This window comes from Coregonus lavaretus (genome assembly GCF_964263955.1).
Source record: "Coregonus lavaretus genome assembly, chromosome: 28".
NCBI lineage: Eukaryota > Metazoa > Chordata > Actinopteri > Salmoniformes > Salmonidae > Coregonus > Coregonus lavaretus.
Genome location: NC_140015.1, coordinates 31202560 through 31221747, shown reverse-complemented (window position 1 = coordinate 31221747; position 19188 = coordinate 31202560). Strand labels below are relative to the sequence as shown.

At 43.8% G+C, this 19188-nt stretch overlaps 1 protein-coding gene across 2 annotated transcripts; it reads right to left on the bottom strand.

The window, feature by feature from the left end:
- Positions 1-15643: 15643 nt before the first annotated feature.
- On the bottom strand, positions 15644-19069 carry LOC311104331 (uncharacterized protein). Of its 2 annotated transcripts, none has more exons than XM_084146143.1 (6): positions 18995-19069; positions 18294-18375; positions 17735-18112; positions 16627-16779; positions 16185-16223; positions 15644-15926 (listed from the first exon to the last, which is right to left on the bottom strand). In XM_084146143.1, the coding sequence occupies exons 2-6, from the start codon at positions 18358-18360 to the stop codon at positions 15862-15864; spliced, it is 702 nt and encodes a 233-aa protein (XP_084002269.1). In that variant the 5' UTR covers positions 18361-18375; positions 18995-19069; the 3' UTR covers positions 15644-15861. The 2 variants fall into 2 exon arrangements, with proteins under 2 accessions (XP_084002269.1, XP_084002270.1); XM_084146144.1 differs by having other exon boundaries at positions 16714-16779.
- Between the last annotated feature and the right edge of the window lie 119 nt (positions 19070-19188).

The window sequence follows — 19188 nt, the reverse complement described above, 5'->3', positions numbered from 1 at the left end:
AACGCTAACGTTAGTACTCAGAGGCTGATACGCTGACAACACATACTGTTAATGGCTAACGATCCGGCAGGGAATGGATGTCAGGTCAGAGCTTAAGAAGGGGTGATGATCAGGACCAGGTGTGCCGAGGCTGATGAGAAGCAGGTGCGGGTAATCGAGAGATCACCTGCCTAGCAACGTCGCCCGGCAACCGGACAGGGTGCGTTCAGGAACCTTCAGGAAACAGGAGATATCGAGCAGAAAAACGGCAACACAGGCAGAAACAGACTCAGGACGCAGGGTTCATGACAGTTGGAGCATTCCATTGCTCGCAGGGATGCTGGCTGTTGGGAGGGTTGGGGGGATGCCCTCCCTCTTTGCAGGGATGATATCTTGGTATTGAGCTGCCCCTGCATGTGCTTCATCTCTTGCTGCAAGTTGTTCAGCAGGACCTGAATCTCACCCTAGAGGACATCATGAAAGAGATAGGCTTCACACCATGCCCATTATACCATCTTAAGGATTCTTTGTCACCCAACTCCAATTTTATTAGGAATGCCCTGGTCTGAGCAGATTACTAGTATATTTAGACAAACCTTACCTTGTGAGATGCTTAATGACTGACGGGATGTGTCCCTGCTCCAGTGAGCTCTGATGGGATGTGTCCCTGCTCCTGTGAGCTCTGACGGGATGTGTCCCTGCTCCTGTGAGCTCTGACGGAATGTATCCCTGCTCATGTGAGCTCTGACGGGATGTGTCCCTGCTCCTGTGAGCTCTGACGGGATGTGTCCCTGCTCCTGTGAGCTCTGACGGGATGTGTCCCTGTTCCTGTGAGCTCTGACGGGATGTGTCCCTGCTCCTGTGAGCTCTGATGTGATGTCTTGGTCACTGATAATGGAAAGTGAGCCAGATTAGAGCTCTATGATTCAGCAATGAAACATTCAGCACCCCATGACTATTGAAATGTACTAATAAAGTCGAACCTTGCTCCATTGGTGGTTGTTCACAGGGGAGCCATCATTTTCCATTGGCCATATTGTGATCCATATTGTGATTCCTGTAAAAGCTGGAGATTTTGGTAAAGTTACCAGAATTTTGCGATCAAAGAGTCTAAGAGTACAGTAGCTAGCTAGCGATGTCTGTATGAAGAACCTTTTTGTTTTAGCTTGTTGGTAGCTAGTTAAAAAAGCATCGCCTTTTTGTAGAACAAATGTATCTTGTTTTTTAGGTGGAGGATTGTTATCCATGGTGCTGTGGATGGTTACAGCAGGCTTGTTGTGTTTCTGAAGGCCGCTGACAACAACAGTCATGGAGTCAATCGAAGCAGCCAACACCTGCTACGGAATACCATCCCGGGTGAGATATGACCGGGGTGGTGAAAACAACTGTATCTGTGCCTTCATGGAGCAGTTCAGGGGTGGTGAGAGGGAAAGCGCTCTCAGGGGAAGGAGCACTCACAACCAGAAGATAGAGCGGCTGAGGGGGGATGTCTGGCATGGAGTCGTTTACCATGTTTACCATGACCGGATCACCTTCTTGGAGACAGAGCAGATCATCAACATCAACAATGAGGTTCACCTGTGGGCACTGCACTTTATGTTCCTGTCACGGGTGAACAGAGATCTTGCTTTGTTTCCCAGTCAGTGGAACCACCATGGGCTGAGGACTGAACAACGGCAGTCACCTCTGCAGTTCTTCGTCTCAGGTGCCCTAGCAATGCAGAGGGCCAATCTGACAGCAGTAAGGGATTTGTTCGCCCCAGCTTCAACCACCATCACCTCTCAAGCCACCACCTCAGCTCCTCCAACCACCACCAGCAGCACCTCAGCTCCTCCAACCACCACCAGCACCACCTCAGCTCCTCCAACCACCACCAGCACCATCTCAGCTCCTCCAACCACCACCAGCACCATCTCAGCTCCTCCAACCACCACCAGCACCACCTCAGATCCTCCAACCACCACCAGCACCATCTCAGCTCCTCCAACCACCACCACCACCTCAGCTCCTCCAACCACCACCACCTCAGCTCCTCCAACCACCAGCACCATCTCAGCTCCTCCAACCACCACCACCACCTCAGCTCCTCCAACCACCACCACCTCAGCTCCTCCAACCACCAGCACCATCTCAGCTCCTCCAACCACCACCAGCACCATCTCAGCTCCTCCAACCACCACCAGCACCACCTCAGCTCCTCCAACCACCACCAGCACCATCTCAGCTCCTCCAACCACCACCACCACCTCAGCTCCTCCAACCACCACCACCTCAGCTCCTCCAACCACCACCAGCACCATCTCAGCTCCTCCAACCACCACCACCACCTCAGCTCCTCCAACCACCACCACCTCAGCTCCTCCAACCACCAGCACCATCTCAGCTCCTCCAACCACCACCACCACCTCAGCTCCTCCAACCACCACCACCTCAGCTCCTCCAACCACCACCACCACCTCAGCTCCTCCAACCACCACCACCTCAGCTCCTCCAACCACCACCAGCACCATCTCAGCTCCTCCAACCACCAGCAACTCAGCTCCTCCAACCACCACCACCACCACCTCAGCTCCTCCAACCACCACCACCACCTCAGCTCCTCCAACCAGCACCACCTCAGCTCCTCCAACCACCACCAGCACCATCTCAGCTCCTCCAACCACCACCACCACCACCTCAGCTCCTCCAACCACCACCATCTCAGCTCCTCCAACCACCAGCACCACCTCAGCTCCTCCAACCAGCACCATCTCAGCTCCTCCAACCACCACCACCACCTCAGCTCCTCCAACCACCACCACCTCAGCTCCTCCAACCACTGGCCCCGCAGCTCTTTATTGGTCGGAAGGGGTGATTGTCCCACAAATCCAGTTCACCATCAGCAACACACAAATGGAACTGTTGCGGACAATAAATCCATTGGAAGGCCCCAGAGGCAGCCTGGGAGTTGACATTCTACATTTACATTTACATTTACGTCATTTAGCAGACGCTCTTATCCAGAGCGACTTACAAATTGGTGCATTCACCCTATAGCCAGTGGGATAACCACTTTACAATTTTTATTTTTATTTTTTATTTTTTTTAGGGGGGGGGGGGGGCAGGGGGGTAGAAAGATTACTTTATCCTATCCCAGGTATTCCTTAAAGAGGTGGGGTTTCAAATGTCTCCGGAAGGTGGTGAGTGACTCCGCTGTCCTGGCGTCGTGAGGGAGCTTGTTCCACCATTGGGGTGCCAGAGCAGCGAACAGTTTGGACTGGGCTGAGCGGGAACTATGCTTCCGCAGAGGAAGGGGAGCCAGCAGGCCAGAGGTGGATGAACGCAATGCCCTCGTTTGGGTGTAGGGACTGATCAGAGCCTGAAGGTACAGAGGTGCCGTTCCCCTCACAGCTCCATAGGCAAGCACCATGGTCTTGTAACAGATGCGAGCTTCAACTGGAAGAGGGAATTCTACAGAGGGTTATTTACATTTACATTTACATTTTAGTCATTTAGCAGACGCTCTTATCCAGAGCGACTTACAGTTAGTGAATACATATCTTTTTTTTTTTTTTTATACTGGGAATCGAACCCACAACCCTGGCGTTGCAAACGCCATGCTCTATCAACTGAGCTACATCCCTGCCGGCCATTCCCTCCCCTACCCTGGACGACGCTGGGCCAATTGTTCGCCGCCCATGAGTCTCCCGGTCGCGGCCGGCTACGACAGAGCCTGGATTCGAACCAGGATCTCTAGTGGCACAGTTAGCACTGCGATGCAGTGCCTTAGACCACTGCGCCACTCAGGAGTGGCAGTTATAGACCACTGCGCCACTCAGGTTATGGCAGTTATATCTTCAGCGCCACTCGTTCCTTTGAATCAATTCATTTTTATAATCCTATTATAAATGTTATAATCAGTGGCGGCTGGCCGATAGAGGGCGCCGCCCCCTTATATAAAATTATTTAAAAAAATAAAATAAAAAATAAATAAAAATAATAATAATAATAATAAAAACATCAGTATGTCAATATTTGTGTGTTTGAAATATGGAATGCACACAGTAATATGTGTAAGATATGATAGAAAATCATATTCGCAACCTTTCCTCTGCCTGTCAAACGCCTCGTCAGCTCTGGGCGATACAGAAAGTGCCCCGAGGAGGCGGGTCTACGTAGCAGTTAAGCCAATTGCTAATTTAAGATATGAATGTATGACATAAAATGTAGCTAATCAGCGATTTTAATTCGAATCCAAGGAGGGCGATTATTTTATCGCCCCAAGCTCGCCCCTGATAAAATAAGGACCGGGCTCCAGTGGCGCCATTTTTACTAGACGACAATGGCGAGCGCAAACGTTACTCCTCCAAGACCCAACCCTAACTCTGTGAAATCTCTCCTCCAAGATCCGTTTGAGAGGAGAACTTTGTCAGAGAAAGTTCGGGTGAAAGAGCTGGGCCCAGATCAACCTAAATAAAGGTGAAAAAAAAAAAAAAAAAAAAAAAAACCTGACCTCTCAATCAGACAGCAGGCTAGCGAGAAAGGGAAGCAGTATATGCGCGGCTTCTCCCGTAGCTGGTACACCAGGAAGGCTTGGCTAGCTGGGTGCACTGATGCTAATGCTTTATTTTGCTTTCCGTGCTTGCTTTTTAAAACGACGGGGTCAGATTCAGCATGGACAGGTACCGGAGTGAGGGATATGAAGCACCTGTCAGAGAAGGTAAAGAAACATGAGAACACCAGGGCACACATGGACAACTCTGTAAAGCTAGCTGTATTAGGAAGGGTGAACATTGCTACGCAGCTGGATGACGGCCACAGGATTGCGGTGAGGAAACACAATGAGGAGGTGGATAAAAACAGGCACATTCTATCCAAAATTATCGATTGTGTGAAGTTCTGTGGGGCTTTTGAGTTGGCCTTGCGTGGGCACGAGGAGACTGACTCCTCGGACAACCCCGGCATTTTCCGGGGCTTAGTGGATTTTGTTGCCTCCCTCGACAGTGTGCTGGAGGAGCACCTGAAGACAGCTACCGTTTTTAAGGGCACGTCAAAGACGATACAGAACGAGCTGTTGGAATGTATGCTGTCAGTGCTTAAGGATTACATCCTGGAGGAAGTAAAGAGTGCTGATTTTATCGCCATTCAAGCTGACGAGACGACTGACGTTTCCACCCACTAACGTGTTTCCAGACCATCAGAGACTCTGGGAACTTTGATGCCCCGACTGTCAGAGAGGCGGGGGGCTTTGTGAGGATGCTCGAAGACGAGGCTTTCTGTTTTTTCCTGGCACTGTTCCACAAGATCATGCCAAATGTGGACATGCTTTTCAGCCAGCTGCAGAAGAGGAACATCGACCCTGTCTTCATTAAAGCACTTGTCCAGAGGTTCACAGACAGCATGCTAACAATCAGGTAAATAACTATATTTACTATTGGCTGATAAAGATGTTGTTAGAAAGATGAATAGTTCACTTACAACAGTTTAAAAGCCTAAATGTGTCTGGTCATCAAAGTGAGTGATTATCATAGAGCCGTCACAATTATATTTGTTTTAGTATTTTAAAAGGAAATAGAAGACACAATCAGACGTTGATAATAATGCAGGAAAGTACTACACAGTTTGTAATAATTATTCAGGTGTCCACCAGGTCAATTTCTAGAAGAGGCCTAGTTGTTATTGAAGATTAACTTTATTGCTAAGTGCACAGCAGAACAAAATTATGTTGCATCCCTCTCACAAATGTAATAGAAAAAGGCTTTAAAACGTAATAACATCAGTTAATTATGTACATCACAGGTTAAAAGCAGTTACTAGACATAGTTTGTGTGTATATACACACTATCTGTCTGTCTGTCTGTCTGTCTATATATATATATATATATATATATATATATATATATAAAAGTCACTGGTTGTGTGTTGAGGGGGAATTACAGTGAGCTAAGAAGTCTGATTGCAAGTTATCAAATTAAACTTTATTTTTTGGACCCAGGGCCTCAATTCCCTCTTTGTGTGGGGACAGCGCATCTGATGAGCAGCAACAGCCCATCAAGCGACGGAGGATGCTGGGACCAGGAGAACAACAGAGGTTGGCTATAGAGGTAAGTTGTGATGTAATTGTCAGTGTTTCCCCCTAGAACCTTTTTCAGGCCTGGTAGTATGTAGCCAAAACCCTGAACAATCAGCACCTTGGTAATCATATACTTGAGTTGGACATAGGCATGTGTCAGTCAGGATCACTTGCATCAAAATAGCTTAATTGCAAATTAAAGCTGATGATGTATCTTTTACAGGTATGTGATACCATCCTGAGTCATGCCAAAGAGAGGTTCTCCTTCACCCAGCACCTCATCAGCGCAACACTATTGCACGGAGAGTTGTTCCCACAACACAGTGTGAAGTTCCCCGATACAGCGCTTGAAACAACCGTGGAGGCGTACCCCATGTTGAACAAGGCCAAGCTCAAAACCGAACTGTCCCTCATCTATGAGAACAGTGAGTTCAAGGCTTGTAGTGGTGCAGTGCCCCTGTACCAGTTCTTCATGGAGAACAACCTTCAGAGCACTTTCACAGAGACTGCCAGCCTCCTCAAGATCCTCATCACCACACCCATGACAACTGCTGAGTCAGAAAGGTGCTTCTCTACACTGAAAAGGATCAAGACCTTCCTGAGAAACAGCATGACACAGGATCGCCTGAACGCTCTGGCCATGCTCTCCATGGAGAAGAAACTTGTCAGGGACATTCCTGACTTTAATCAAAGGGTCATTGAGAGGTTTGCCACTCAGAAGGACAGACGGGCAAAATTCCTGTACAAATAAGATGACAGACACACACACACAGAGCAGCTCTGGCCGCATGTTTCTTTGTATATAGTTGACCTTAGCATAAAAAATCCAGTTATATATGGTACTCTAGAAAGTCTTAATAGTGTCTTTGCTAATATTACTGTATATATGTTGTTTTGTATCAATTAATTGTTGCAGTTCTGGAGCACATTAACAATTAGTCACATTTAGTATGATCATAAAATACTGTATGCTATTCTTCCAGTCAAAGGTTTGAGTTCATCCACTTGATATCCATTTCTATATTATACATCCTTTTATACAGTGTAAGATTTCCTATAAACTTTATAATAATTTCATGTTATTGTCCACTTTCCACTCTGTTCTGACAGCATGCCTGTTGCGTTGCCTGTTTACTACCAATGGTGAAAAGTTCACTTTAAATGCAAATGAAAGGCTTGGGTTTGTGTAATATGTTTTTGTGTAAGAATGCCTCAACTTTTTAATATTGGCATTAAATAATTACTGAATGTTTCACTGAGCACTGCTGTCCTGCAGTTTGTGTTAAAATATATCGCGATGGTTACAGAAAAAAAAAAGTATGGCACAGCCCCACCGAGAATATTTTTCACCAGCCGCCACTGGTTATAATACTAACTAAACTGTTCCCAAGGTAACAAGCCTCCTGTAGCTCAGTTGGTAAAGCATGGCGCTTGCAACGCCAGCGTTGTGGGTTCGATTCCCACGGGGGACCAGTATGAAAAATTTATGCACTCACTAACTGTAAGTCGCTCTGGATAAGAGCGTCTGCTAAATGACTAAAATGTAAATGTAACACTCCCCCTCTTTCACACACTGTATGATTTGGTCTCTAGAAATGTACTACAGACATGTTTAACCCTTAACAAAGAGTGTCAAGGTGTATGGCCCCTCGGTGGGTTCAGAGATAGATCTGTGTTTAGGTAATGCTGGAGTTGCCAGTGCGCAGTGGTCCCGACAGGTTGAGGTAACTAGACAACTTATGCTGTAGCGGATCTTGACCAGAGTTGATTATTCTAAAATGGATTAAAGAAATAAAAATGTGGTGTCATACACAAGAAGACTTGAGGCTGTAATCGCTACCAAAGGTGCTTCAACAAAGTACTGAGTAAAAGGTCTGAATACTTATGTAAATGTGATATTTCCGTTTATGTTTTATATATTTGCAAAAATGTCTAAAAAACAGTTTTTGCTTTGTCATTATGGGGTATTGTGTGTAGATTGATGAGGGGGGAAAAGTAATTTAATCAATTTTAGAATAAGGCTGTAACGTAATAAAATGTGGAAAAAGTCAAGGGGTCTGAATACTTTCCGAATGCACTGTACTAACAACACAGACGGTAAGTAGATAAATGCTTAAATGTTGATGTGCAGTTACATTTTCAAACACTCAATTGCTACTGTAGTTTAGTGCTACTAGATACAATTCTATACATTCTGTATCATAAAAATAACTATTTTGAAAAACATTGAATTTAGCTGTCAAATATATCTGCTCACTTGTCTCCATTAGTCTGACAAGTGAGCAGAAAAGAGGTACATTAAGACATTCAAAAGAACAGGGTCGGAAATGTACAAGTCTTCAGCACATAGCTGGTACATATATGAAACGGTGGGAGAGGGAAGGCAGAACAAGTCCCACAGACTTCACCCTCCAATGTTCTACCTATTATCTGTCACTCTCCACTAAGGTGTGTTTCTGCAACACTGAAATGTGGGGAATTCACAATACCCTAAAGGCATTGTAGGTGCTATGAAGAGGGAGCCTTAGTGTCACAGTAAACGCGTTTGCCTCTGGGTACTTTTTCTTCTGCTGCCCAGCGAGACTCCCTCGCGCTGTGTGGAGGAATTCGATGGTCAGGGTGTCCTTAAACCCCAGGGGTGGCGCCACCGTTGCCCCAGTAGCAAACTCCAACACCATTGCCACTGTTAGAGGAGGACATTCTCCATCTGAGGAGTACACAGTAAAACATTTAAAAATACACATTTAAATCACAAATGGAATAATATGGAATAATATGGAATAATATGCAGTTACCGATAAACAACTACTATCTTACCTTGCACCTCGGCCAGCCAGTTGAACCAGTGGCAGATGGTGTCGTTCTCCAACCACCGCCGGTTGCCGTATGGAATAGGTTACTTTAAACAGGTCCCTGGCAGTGGGAGGCTTTATGGAGTGCACAAAAAGTGCTCGGAAGCTGTCCGGGTGGTTCCCCAATGCCTCAAGCAGCCCAAGAGAGTTGAGACCTTATTTGAACCTGTTATGGTTTAGAGACAGTATGTATATTTAAAAAAATAAGTGTTAAGGACAATATAGTGATGTGTATTGATTTAGTGGGGTGGACCGATTAAATACACTTACTGTATGTTAGAGGAGGTAATGACAAGTACTTCACAGATTTATAACAGCGTTGACTTACTGCTCCAAGGCCACCTGCATGCTCCCTTCGGCAAATTGTTGAGCCACCAATTCAACCACACCATCCCTGTCCTCCATTGTCTTGACAACGTTCCTTTTCAGCCTCAGTAGGCTCAGCCAGTCTACCATTTCCTCCCATTTGTTCTTTACCTCTGATAGGTCCACTGCTTTTTTGATCTAGAATTTTAAAAATGTATGACAGGCAATCAAGAATTTTAAACACAGCAAAAGAAACCATACATGTAAAAAGGATGATATATTATTTCCTTTTGCTGTTAGGGAGGACATAAAACGTACATTTTCCAAACGTGCTCTCAGAGTAGTGTGGCCCACCTCCTCCAGTCTGAGTGGAGGAGCAGGCTTCCCACACACTGCTGCAAAGAGTCGCTCAGAGAAGAAGTGTGGCCCAACCCTTCAATGGACCACACACACACTGACCATTTCCCCAATGGTTCCATACAGGCCCTCGTGTGATGCTAAAAAGACAATTTCAAATGTGTGCCAGCTTCATTATCCCTATGATATATCGCCCTGGACAAAGCGCCTGAAAAAGCCTTTTCACTAATTGTTTTGTCTTAGATGTTGTATTTGACATGAAAGTCAGACGTTAATACAGGTAAAAACAAAGGAAGGCTTTCAAAGGACAGCCGTTTCACTCCTTCCGGACCCTCAAAGATGGCAGAGTCCCTGATGTCCCTCGTGAGGAGCCTGTAATATTCCCTGGAGGGACCCCTTTGGTCAACTGCCCCCTCCACCTTGGACTCAACGTCCACAAAGGCAACGTCCAACTTAAACGTTTTTGCGTTGAAAAGCATGCAGGCTACTGTTTAGGACGTTGCCCCTGTGGACATTTATCATGTTGGCGATGGGTCAGTTGTCCTGGTCCATAGGTCCGTTCGGGGAGGGGGGGGGGGGGGGGAGCTCATTCAAAATGTATGACAAATCGAATAAGGATTGATCCTAACGGAAAATCCTCTGACATTGAGGTTGAATACTACATTTTGTTTATAAACAAATGCTCTTTTTAAAAAAACTCAGTCTCTGGATCCGATGATGGAGATGAGGGAGGTGAAGCTGAGGGAGAAGGAGAAAGTGACTTAGAAGGTGAGGGGTGATAAGAAGGAAAGAGTGAGGACGTTAAGGGTGAGGGGTGATAAGAAGGAAAGAGTGAGGACGTTAAGGGTGAGGGGTGATAAGAAGGAAAGTTTGGTGATGAAGAAGGTGAGAGAGGAGGCTGACGAGTTGAGGAGAGGGGACAGGTGAGAAGAGAGCACAGGTGAGAGGTGTTGAGAGGGGGTAGGTGAGAGATGAGGCGATAGGATTGCCTGTAAATGGACAGAAACAACCACACACAAAGGTTATAATGATCAAGTAGTTCAACTGTAGTCCTATACAAACATAAAATATATTATGTCATGCTAGTCACCTGCACATCCTCCACAGACAGTGTTGTGGACTCCTGACTGTCATGCTCCTCCAATTACCCGTTAAATCGTGCTCTTCAGGGTTGCGATGCCCGCTGCTGCCTGACGGGTAAAAACCTCATTCGAGGCATCATCCCCCCCCACAAAATCAAACATCATCTATATGACAGAAGACCAACATTAACAATTGTAATTCAGCCTGAAATGTACATTTATAGTACTGAATTTATCAACAAGTGAATGAAGGACTTACCTGAATGGATTCAGAGAGCCGGAATCTTGTAATCCGCTACCTCCCATCCGGGTATTTGATGGTAAAGGTCACTCCTTCAGGCTGCTCAGGATGAGAGATGAGAGACTACCCTCTGTCTTCTCTCCTCTATTGACTACAATATGCATTACTGTTCAGTTCTAAATATATTTATACCACAGCATTGTTGTTCTAGAATGGGCATTAAAACCAGTTCAGAAAGAAAACGGCACGTAGATATACGTTTAACCATTTATTAAGCAATGAATAATGCAAGTCTTGGCGATATAGGCTCTGCTCCTTCGGGGTAGCTCACTGCCCAAGCGTCAAAAACTCAGCTTCGCCTTGTCCCGCTGCGTCATCCATTATTTCCAAGCTAATGTACAGAACGTCTGCGTTTATCCCTTACATAATACACAGATGATATCAACTTGGTGAAATCCCTTACTCCGCCTGCTCTCCCACTCCGCAAAACGACAACGTTTCATCTCCTGTGGCAAAAATAAGTATTGAATTCATCTGTTTTGTGTATGAAAAAGTATGTGTTTCCTGTTGGAATGCCAATGATGTGTGATTTTAACAGATTTACTAAGCTATATTATATACAGTGGGGAGAACAAGTATTTGATACACTGCCGATTTTGCAGGTTTTCCTACTTACAAAGCATGTAGAGGTCTGTAATTTTTATCATAGGTACACTTCAACTGTGAGAGACTGAATCTAAAAAAACAAAAATCCAGAAAATCACATTGTATGATTTTTAAGTAATTATTTTGCATTTTATTGCATCTGCTTTTCTGATGTATCAAATACTTATGTCATGCAATAAAATGCTAATTAATTACTTTAAAATCATACTATTTGATTTTCTGGATTCCGTCTCTCACAGTTGAAGTGTACCTATGATAAAAATTACAGACCTCTACATTCTTTGTAAGTAGCAAAACCTGCAAAATCGGCAGTGTATCAAATACTTGTTCTCCCCACTGTACATACTTTCTCCTGGTCTGCAGCCAGAGAGAGCTGGTAGGCCTTGTCTTGAAGACGCTGTATCTCCCGCATTTCCTCTAGAGACTGAAATCAATACAGGGACAGTAAAAAACAAAGCCATTCGGATTGTTAGGTCATTTAACATTCCAAACCTCTAGTGTCACTGAAGCTTGTGGTGAGGCAACATGGAGGCCCATCTCCATAGGCAGAGACTCTGCCTCCGAGGGTGTCTCCTCCCTTACAGTTTCCTTTAACATAAAAATACAATAAATCCCTAGTTGCTCAATTACTTTATAACTTTTGTATACAGAGGGAAATCCCGTTTATTTTTTAGTTAATTCATTACCTCTGGCATTTATCACGTGACATAATAAAGCTCAATCTACCTCCCACTTCCTAAAACATAAACTATCAAATACATTCAATCCTAAATACAGGGCAGTGATTTTTTAATTATTTAACTAGGCAAGTCAGTTAAGAACAAATTGTTATTTACAATGACGGCCTACACCGGACGACGCTGGGCCAATTGTGCGCCGCCCTATGGGACTCCCAATCACGGCCGGTTGTGATACAGCCTGGAATCGAACCAGGGAGTATGTAGTGACGCCTCAAGCACTGAGATGCAGAGCCTTAGCCCGCTGCGCCACTCCGGAGCCCTTGTCTGGACAGCTGATGCTGTCCAGTTTTAAAGGAACTAGCCTCCTCCTCCTGTCTGTCTTAAAGGCCTCTACATTTGGATTCATCTGGGGGAATGTTTACCCCAAAACCTTCAAGAAGCTTCTCCTGAGGATAGGACACTTTGATCTGCCTCACAGGATACTCTAAAGATACTGAGATATGGAAACATTATTTAAATCTAATAAAAAGTATCCTAATATACACAGAGAAACGGTCCATGATCTTTAAATCAGTAAAATAACCTTCGATAAGTCTATGTTTAATCACAAGATAGATTCACACCTAGCTTACTTACAAAGCAAGCACTGTGTGCGTCCTCATGTACTGCATGGATATAGGGGAAATTGACCTACCCAGCAGCTGGATGGTAGTGTCAGCGATCAGGCAAACCATTTACATTTACGTCATTTAGCAGACGCTCTTATCCAGAGCGACTTACATGAGCAATTAGGGTTAAGTGCCTTGCTCAAGGGCACATCGACAGATTTTTCACCTAGTCGGCACGGGGATTAGAACCAGCGACCTTTCGGTTACTGGCACAACACTCTTAACCACTAAGCTACCTGCCGCCCCAAACCCCATTTTATCTGCCTGCTTCTCCCTGTTTGCCGCCTCTGGACTCCAGCATTATTCCGACTCCTGAATGATTTAAATCTGACAGGTGCAAGCGTTATAGAAGTTACAATAATGACACTCAGCATAATCGACGTCGCTCATTCTCGGACACTCCACCGGGCCTTAGGTGGCTGTGCCTGTCATTGTTGACTTTTGCCTGGTATTACCTACAATAATTAATCCTACCTTTGAACCACCCGATCCTCCTGGGGTCGTTGTGAAGATGGTTGTACTTGGCTGGCAAATCTTAAAAAGCGGTCTCTCATGTTTTCAAGGTTCGACATTATTTATTAGATTGTTGGTGATGATGAATGAATGTTTTTTCACATGCGCCTTATTTGTGATTGGCCAACATTTGCATATAGTTTGCATAGTGTTATTGGACGTGTATCTTTTTTGGCACTCGAAGACCCAAGCGGCGTTACATACTATACTGCTCTGCCTTTTTAACAACACTGTCAACAAGGCAGGTCCTACAGGCCCTAGTTTTGTCGCACCTGGACTACTGGTCATTCATGTGGTCAGATGCCACGAAGAGGCAAAAATTATAATTGGCTCAGAACAGGGCTGCACGACTAGCCCTTAAATGTACACGGAGAGCTAACATTAATAATATGCATGTACATCTCTCGTGGCTCAAAGCAGAGGAAAGATTGACTTCATCACTACTTGTTTTTGTAAGAAGTGTTGACACGCTGAATGCACGAGGCGTCTGTTTAAACTACTGGCACACAGCTCGGACACCAATGCATACCCCACAAAACATGCCACCAAAGGGCTCTTCACAATCCCCAAGTCCAGAACAGACTATGGGAGGTGAACAGTACTACATAGAGCCATGGCTACATGGAACTCTATTCCACATCAAGTAACTGATGCAAGCAGTGGAATGAGATTTAAAAAACAGATAGAAATACACCTAATGGAACAGCGTGGACAGTGAAGAGACAGGCACAGACACATACACACACGATAAGACACGCACTCTACACATGGATTTTGTATTGTAGATATGTGATAGTAGAGTTGTGGCCTGAGGGAACACAATGCGTTATGAAATGTAATATTTTAAATTGTATATAACTGCCTTAATGTTGCTGGACCCCAGGAAGAGTAGCTGCTGCCTTGGCAGGAACTAATGGGGATCCTTAATAAAAACAAATACCATGAGGCCATTGGTGTTTTTATTAAAACAGCTACAGAGTTGAATGGCTGTGATGGGAGAAGACTGAGGATGGATCAACAACATTGAAGTGACTCCACAATAATAACCTAAATGACAGTGAAAAGATTAATACAAATATTGTTGCATCAAGGCACTAAAGTAATACTGCAAAAAAAACAGAGCAAATACACTTTTTGACCTAGGTGCAATGCCTTATCTTTGGGGCAAATCCAACACAACACATCACTGACTGCTTATTTTCAAGCATAGAGGTGGCTGATTCATGGTATGGGTATGCTTGACATCAGCAAATACTGGGGAGTTTTTCAGGATAGAAAAAAATGGGATGGAGCTAAGCACAGGTAACATCCTAGAGGAAAACCTGCTTCACACCAGACACTGGTCGAGAAATTCACCGTTCAGCCAGACAATAACCTAAAACACAAGGCCAAATCTACACTGGAGTTGCTTACGTAGAAGATAGTAAATGTTCCTGAGGGTCCAAGTTACAGTTTTGTACTTAAATCTGCTTGAAAATCTATGGCAAGACTTGAAAATGGCTGTCTAGCAAGGATCTCCAACATCTTAACAGAGCTTGAAGAATTTTGAAAAGAATAATGGACAAATATTGCACAAAACAGGTGAGACTTATGAGACTTACCCAAGACCCACAGCTGGTGTTTCTAACATTTATCGACTCAGGGGGTTGAATACGTAAAGGTATTTTAGTGTTTTATTTTTCAATAATCTTTGAAAACAATGTTAGAATTTTTCTTCCAATTTGACAGAGTATTTTATGTAATGACACAAACACACAGGACAAAACCCCAGCCAGATCTCTCCAGACCAGCCTGCACCCCCCACCACCAAACCACAGGACAAAACCCCCTCTCCAAAATGACAATTAAATCAATTTGAATCCCACTTTGTAACAATAAAATGTGAAGAAATCTAAGGGGGTTGAATACTTATCATACCTACAGTGCCCATGTCCAGTTCCAGAACCATGACACAGGAAAACACTGGGCCTAATGGAACAGAGGCATGTCAACTAAAGCAACTCTCAAATCCACTAAAACCCAATATTGGCTTCTGAATAAATTACTTACTCAAATTGTGATGCACAAAATATGTGTTTGGTCAAGATCAATTTCACACACTGCTACTGGGTCACAATAGTGTCTTCACTGTCAAATCAATGTCCACTAAATATGTGCATATGCATGTGTCCTTCCACAGATAGTCCTATATACTCTAATTTCAGGTTTTCTTCACAATATATCATATTTTTTATGAACGAATAATCTGGTGTGGTTAACAACTACAGACAATGCTGTTAATACTGTTAGCTTGGTAGCAGGACAATGAATGGACTCTTTCTCCTGCAGAGGTGGAACAGAATAGAGTATTGCGCCAGATTTTTCCATTTTAGTCACATTCAGTTAGCTGGTTGACATTTAAGACAGAGCAGACATGACACCGACAGGGAAGAGAGCCCATAGCACTCCTGATAATACATCTGTCGCTACAGAAACAGTCCTGTCATGGTGCTGAGGTTGTGCTCTGCTGGGACTGCTGTATCCTCAGGCTCTGGTTCCATAGGAGACAATAGGAATACCAACACTGTTTTACACTATTTTACTGTACACATTTTATACATAGCATTTTATTGTTGGCCCTACAGTTTACTGTACACATTTTATACATAATATTTCACTGTTGGCCCTACAGTTTACTGTACACATTTTATCCCTTGCATTTTATAAACAGCATTTTACTATACATTTGATAGTTTTGACAGGAATCCCTGTTCCATTAGGTAGATGAAAATAATAAACACAAACATACCTTCTGCCACAACAGAGTCCTCCTGTGTCAATGGTTCATCTGGAAAGAGAAACCAGAAGCAGCCTTTTACAGGGGTTGATACTGTGTGCTCTACCATGGTTTGTGATTTATCACGCACTGACAATACAATAACAAATCCTGAATTCCTTTCTGGGAAGGAGGAGGAGAGGAATAGAGAAACTAAAACACAATTCAAACTAAGCTCAGTCCTCTTGTCTGAGGAGTTAGTTCTCCATTCCACTTATTATTTAGCAACATCCTGGCATTTAGCCAGCACAGGAAGTACTCTACTAATCTTCCCAGACCTCTGCATTCCTCTCTGCGGAGACTTTCGAAAGCAGGGTCGTGTTCACTAGGCACGAAATGGAAAGAAGTGATCTGAATAAAGTCTTGAAGCGTTTTGCAACAGTGTGCCCTAATGAACATGACCCTGGGTGCTCACGTTGTCTGAGTCTTATGGCTTGAAACAGCTTGAGAAGCAACAGTCCAATGGCAAGAGAGCCTACTACCACAAATACAGCAGCCACACCCATGTAACTGTTCTTTGGAATTTCCTTTTGAGTCCCAGGATTTTCAGGATTCTCAAGGGCTGTTTCTGTAACACATACAAAATCAGAAGTGAAAATCATGTCACATTCAGGGATGCGATCAATTAAGTCATGTTTGTAAGGTATTGGTTTAAAGGTAGCTGTCAATTTATATAATATATGGACAGTAATAGACGGTAATGTCAGAAAAGCAAGAATTCTTGATGGATCCTCTGCACAGTGGAAATCATGGCGTAAAAAGGACAATACTATAATGTTACACTGTGAGGAGATATGATGCAATGCACTGTGTGACCGCCACACTGGTGCCACATCTGTCTCTCTACATTATGTCCAATGAGTACAAGCACAGAGAAAATCCTTGTCATAGACATACAGTAAATGCTGACAAGATTTTACACTAGTAGGCTAGTCTAACTGTAATCATCCCTTCACAAGGAATGACCCCCCCCTCCCAGCCCCCTTGAGCTGTCCACCACGTCTTCTATGTAAGAGGATTACTGGGGACCCCCCCCCCCCCTCCTCTCGAGTCACTAAGTCATCAATAAGTCTTGTCATTCACAAATAAGAAGTGGATTTACTGCCAGCGATTTCTAACAAAGATTAAAGGCCAACTTTGAACTCTCTGGTAATGGCTGTGGTGTAGACCTGTGCAGTGGACAAGAGGCTTGTGTAGTTTAGACACCAGCTGGTACTGGCTTTGTCTTTCCGTGGGGTGAAATTGACCTTCAAATCAACTCTATGGTAGTACTATATTAATTAGATAATAAAATAGAAAAGAACAGGAAAGGTTTATTGTCTTCTGGGAAAAAAATATTGTGGACTGTGCATTGAACCAGTCCTTCTCAGATACATCTGAAAATGTGAGTTGCATTTAATTGTTAAATAAAAGTAAATGGTCAGTGTTAGTTTTGAATTCAAAGTTCCTTCTTCACTATGTGTAAGGACCTGAGTTTTTCCTGATTGGGAAATACTCAGGGACTGTAAAAGCTTTGAGCTCACCTGTGACATTCAGCATGATGGTGCACTTTGTGTTTCCACTGTTAGTGTTCACCACGCACTCATACTGACCCACGTCTTCAGGCTTGGTTTCTTTGACCAACAGGGACACAACTTGGTCTTCCTCATTGGCAAAAAGCTGATATTTTGGGCTCGGCGGCATCCTGGTATCAGAGGATTGTTTATTGATTATGTTGGATTGGAACACAGGTTTATCTTCGTGATCACCATTGTGGTCCAGCTTCCACAACACAACCCACTCTATCTCTACATTACCAGGGGATTTCTCACCAAACTTCACAGAGCACTTTAGGACTGCATCCTCCCCAGATTCCACCTGGATGACCTGCTTTAACTTTAACTCTGGGCCCTGACTTAGACCTGTTTAAGCAATAGATAGACAAACAAAATTAAACAGCACTGTAGGACTGTAGTATAGAAAATATTACGACTGACAAGTGTAGTTTGGGTTTAAAAAAACTCCTAGACCATTTGGTGTGAGCATTTTGGAAGTTGTAGTGTTGGCAAAAGTATTACAAATTGTGCCTGCAGAATGCCTTACTTTTGGATGTCTCAGTCCCTGTGGTGAGGACAAACATGAGAGTGGACAACCTGACGACCAATGCCATGTTAGGGCTTTTCTCCTTAGTAGAAATACAAACAAGGCTTCTGAGAAACAGTGGTCTCTCCACAGGAAAAGGTTTACACCTGACAACAATCAGTGGTTGAGCCAAATTAATCAGAGAGACAGTGGATAGCCTGAATAATATGCATTGACTAATAAAAGCGTTGACCTAATGAACACGCTCTTCTTGCTTACTAAGCGAGCAAGGCCAATGTATACAAATAAAGTCGCACTCTATATACGCTCGCAACAATTTAAATAGGAAACCTAATAACCAACGTTTTGGCAATAATCTATTTTTATTCGTGAAATAATACTTAGTGTCGAATAACAGTTAAACGCTTACTTACGGGCACTTCAACAATGCAGAGTAAGAAATGTGAAATATAAAATTATAATACGCAATACAAGTGATACTAGTGTAAAAACTAAAACATCACTGCATTGCCGAAACGATTGTTATTAGGTTTACCCATTACATTGTTGGGAGCATATAGTGTGCGACTTTACTTTTCATAGTTTACTCTGTTAGTCAGCAACTCTACAAACATGTATGGGTGTCTCATGCGTTTTACTAGACTATGTTCAAAGTCACGAACAAAAGTTACAGCTGCATAAATCAACAACATAATACTTACAATTAGATTCCGAACTCCCTATAGCCCAGTCCTCAAGAACAAATCTCATGAGCCACGAAAATACTTTCTTCTTCATCTTCTTCTTCTTCTTCAGTGGGGTTTATCGGCGGTTGGCATCCAACGTTATGGTGCATTACCGTCACCTACCTTACTGGAGTGTGGGCCAGAGACCGGGAGAAACTAAATCCTACTTG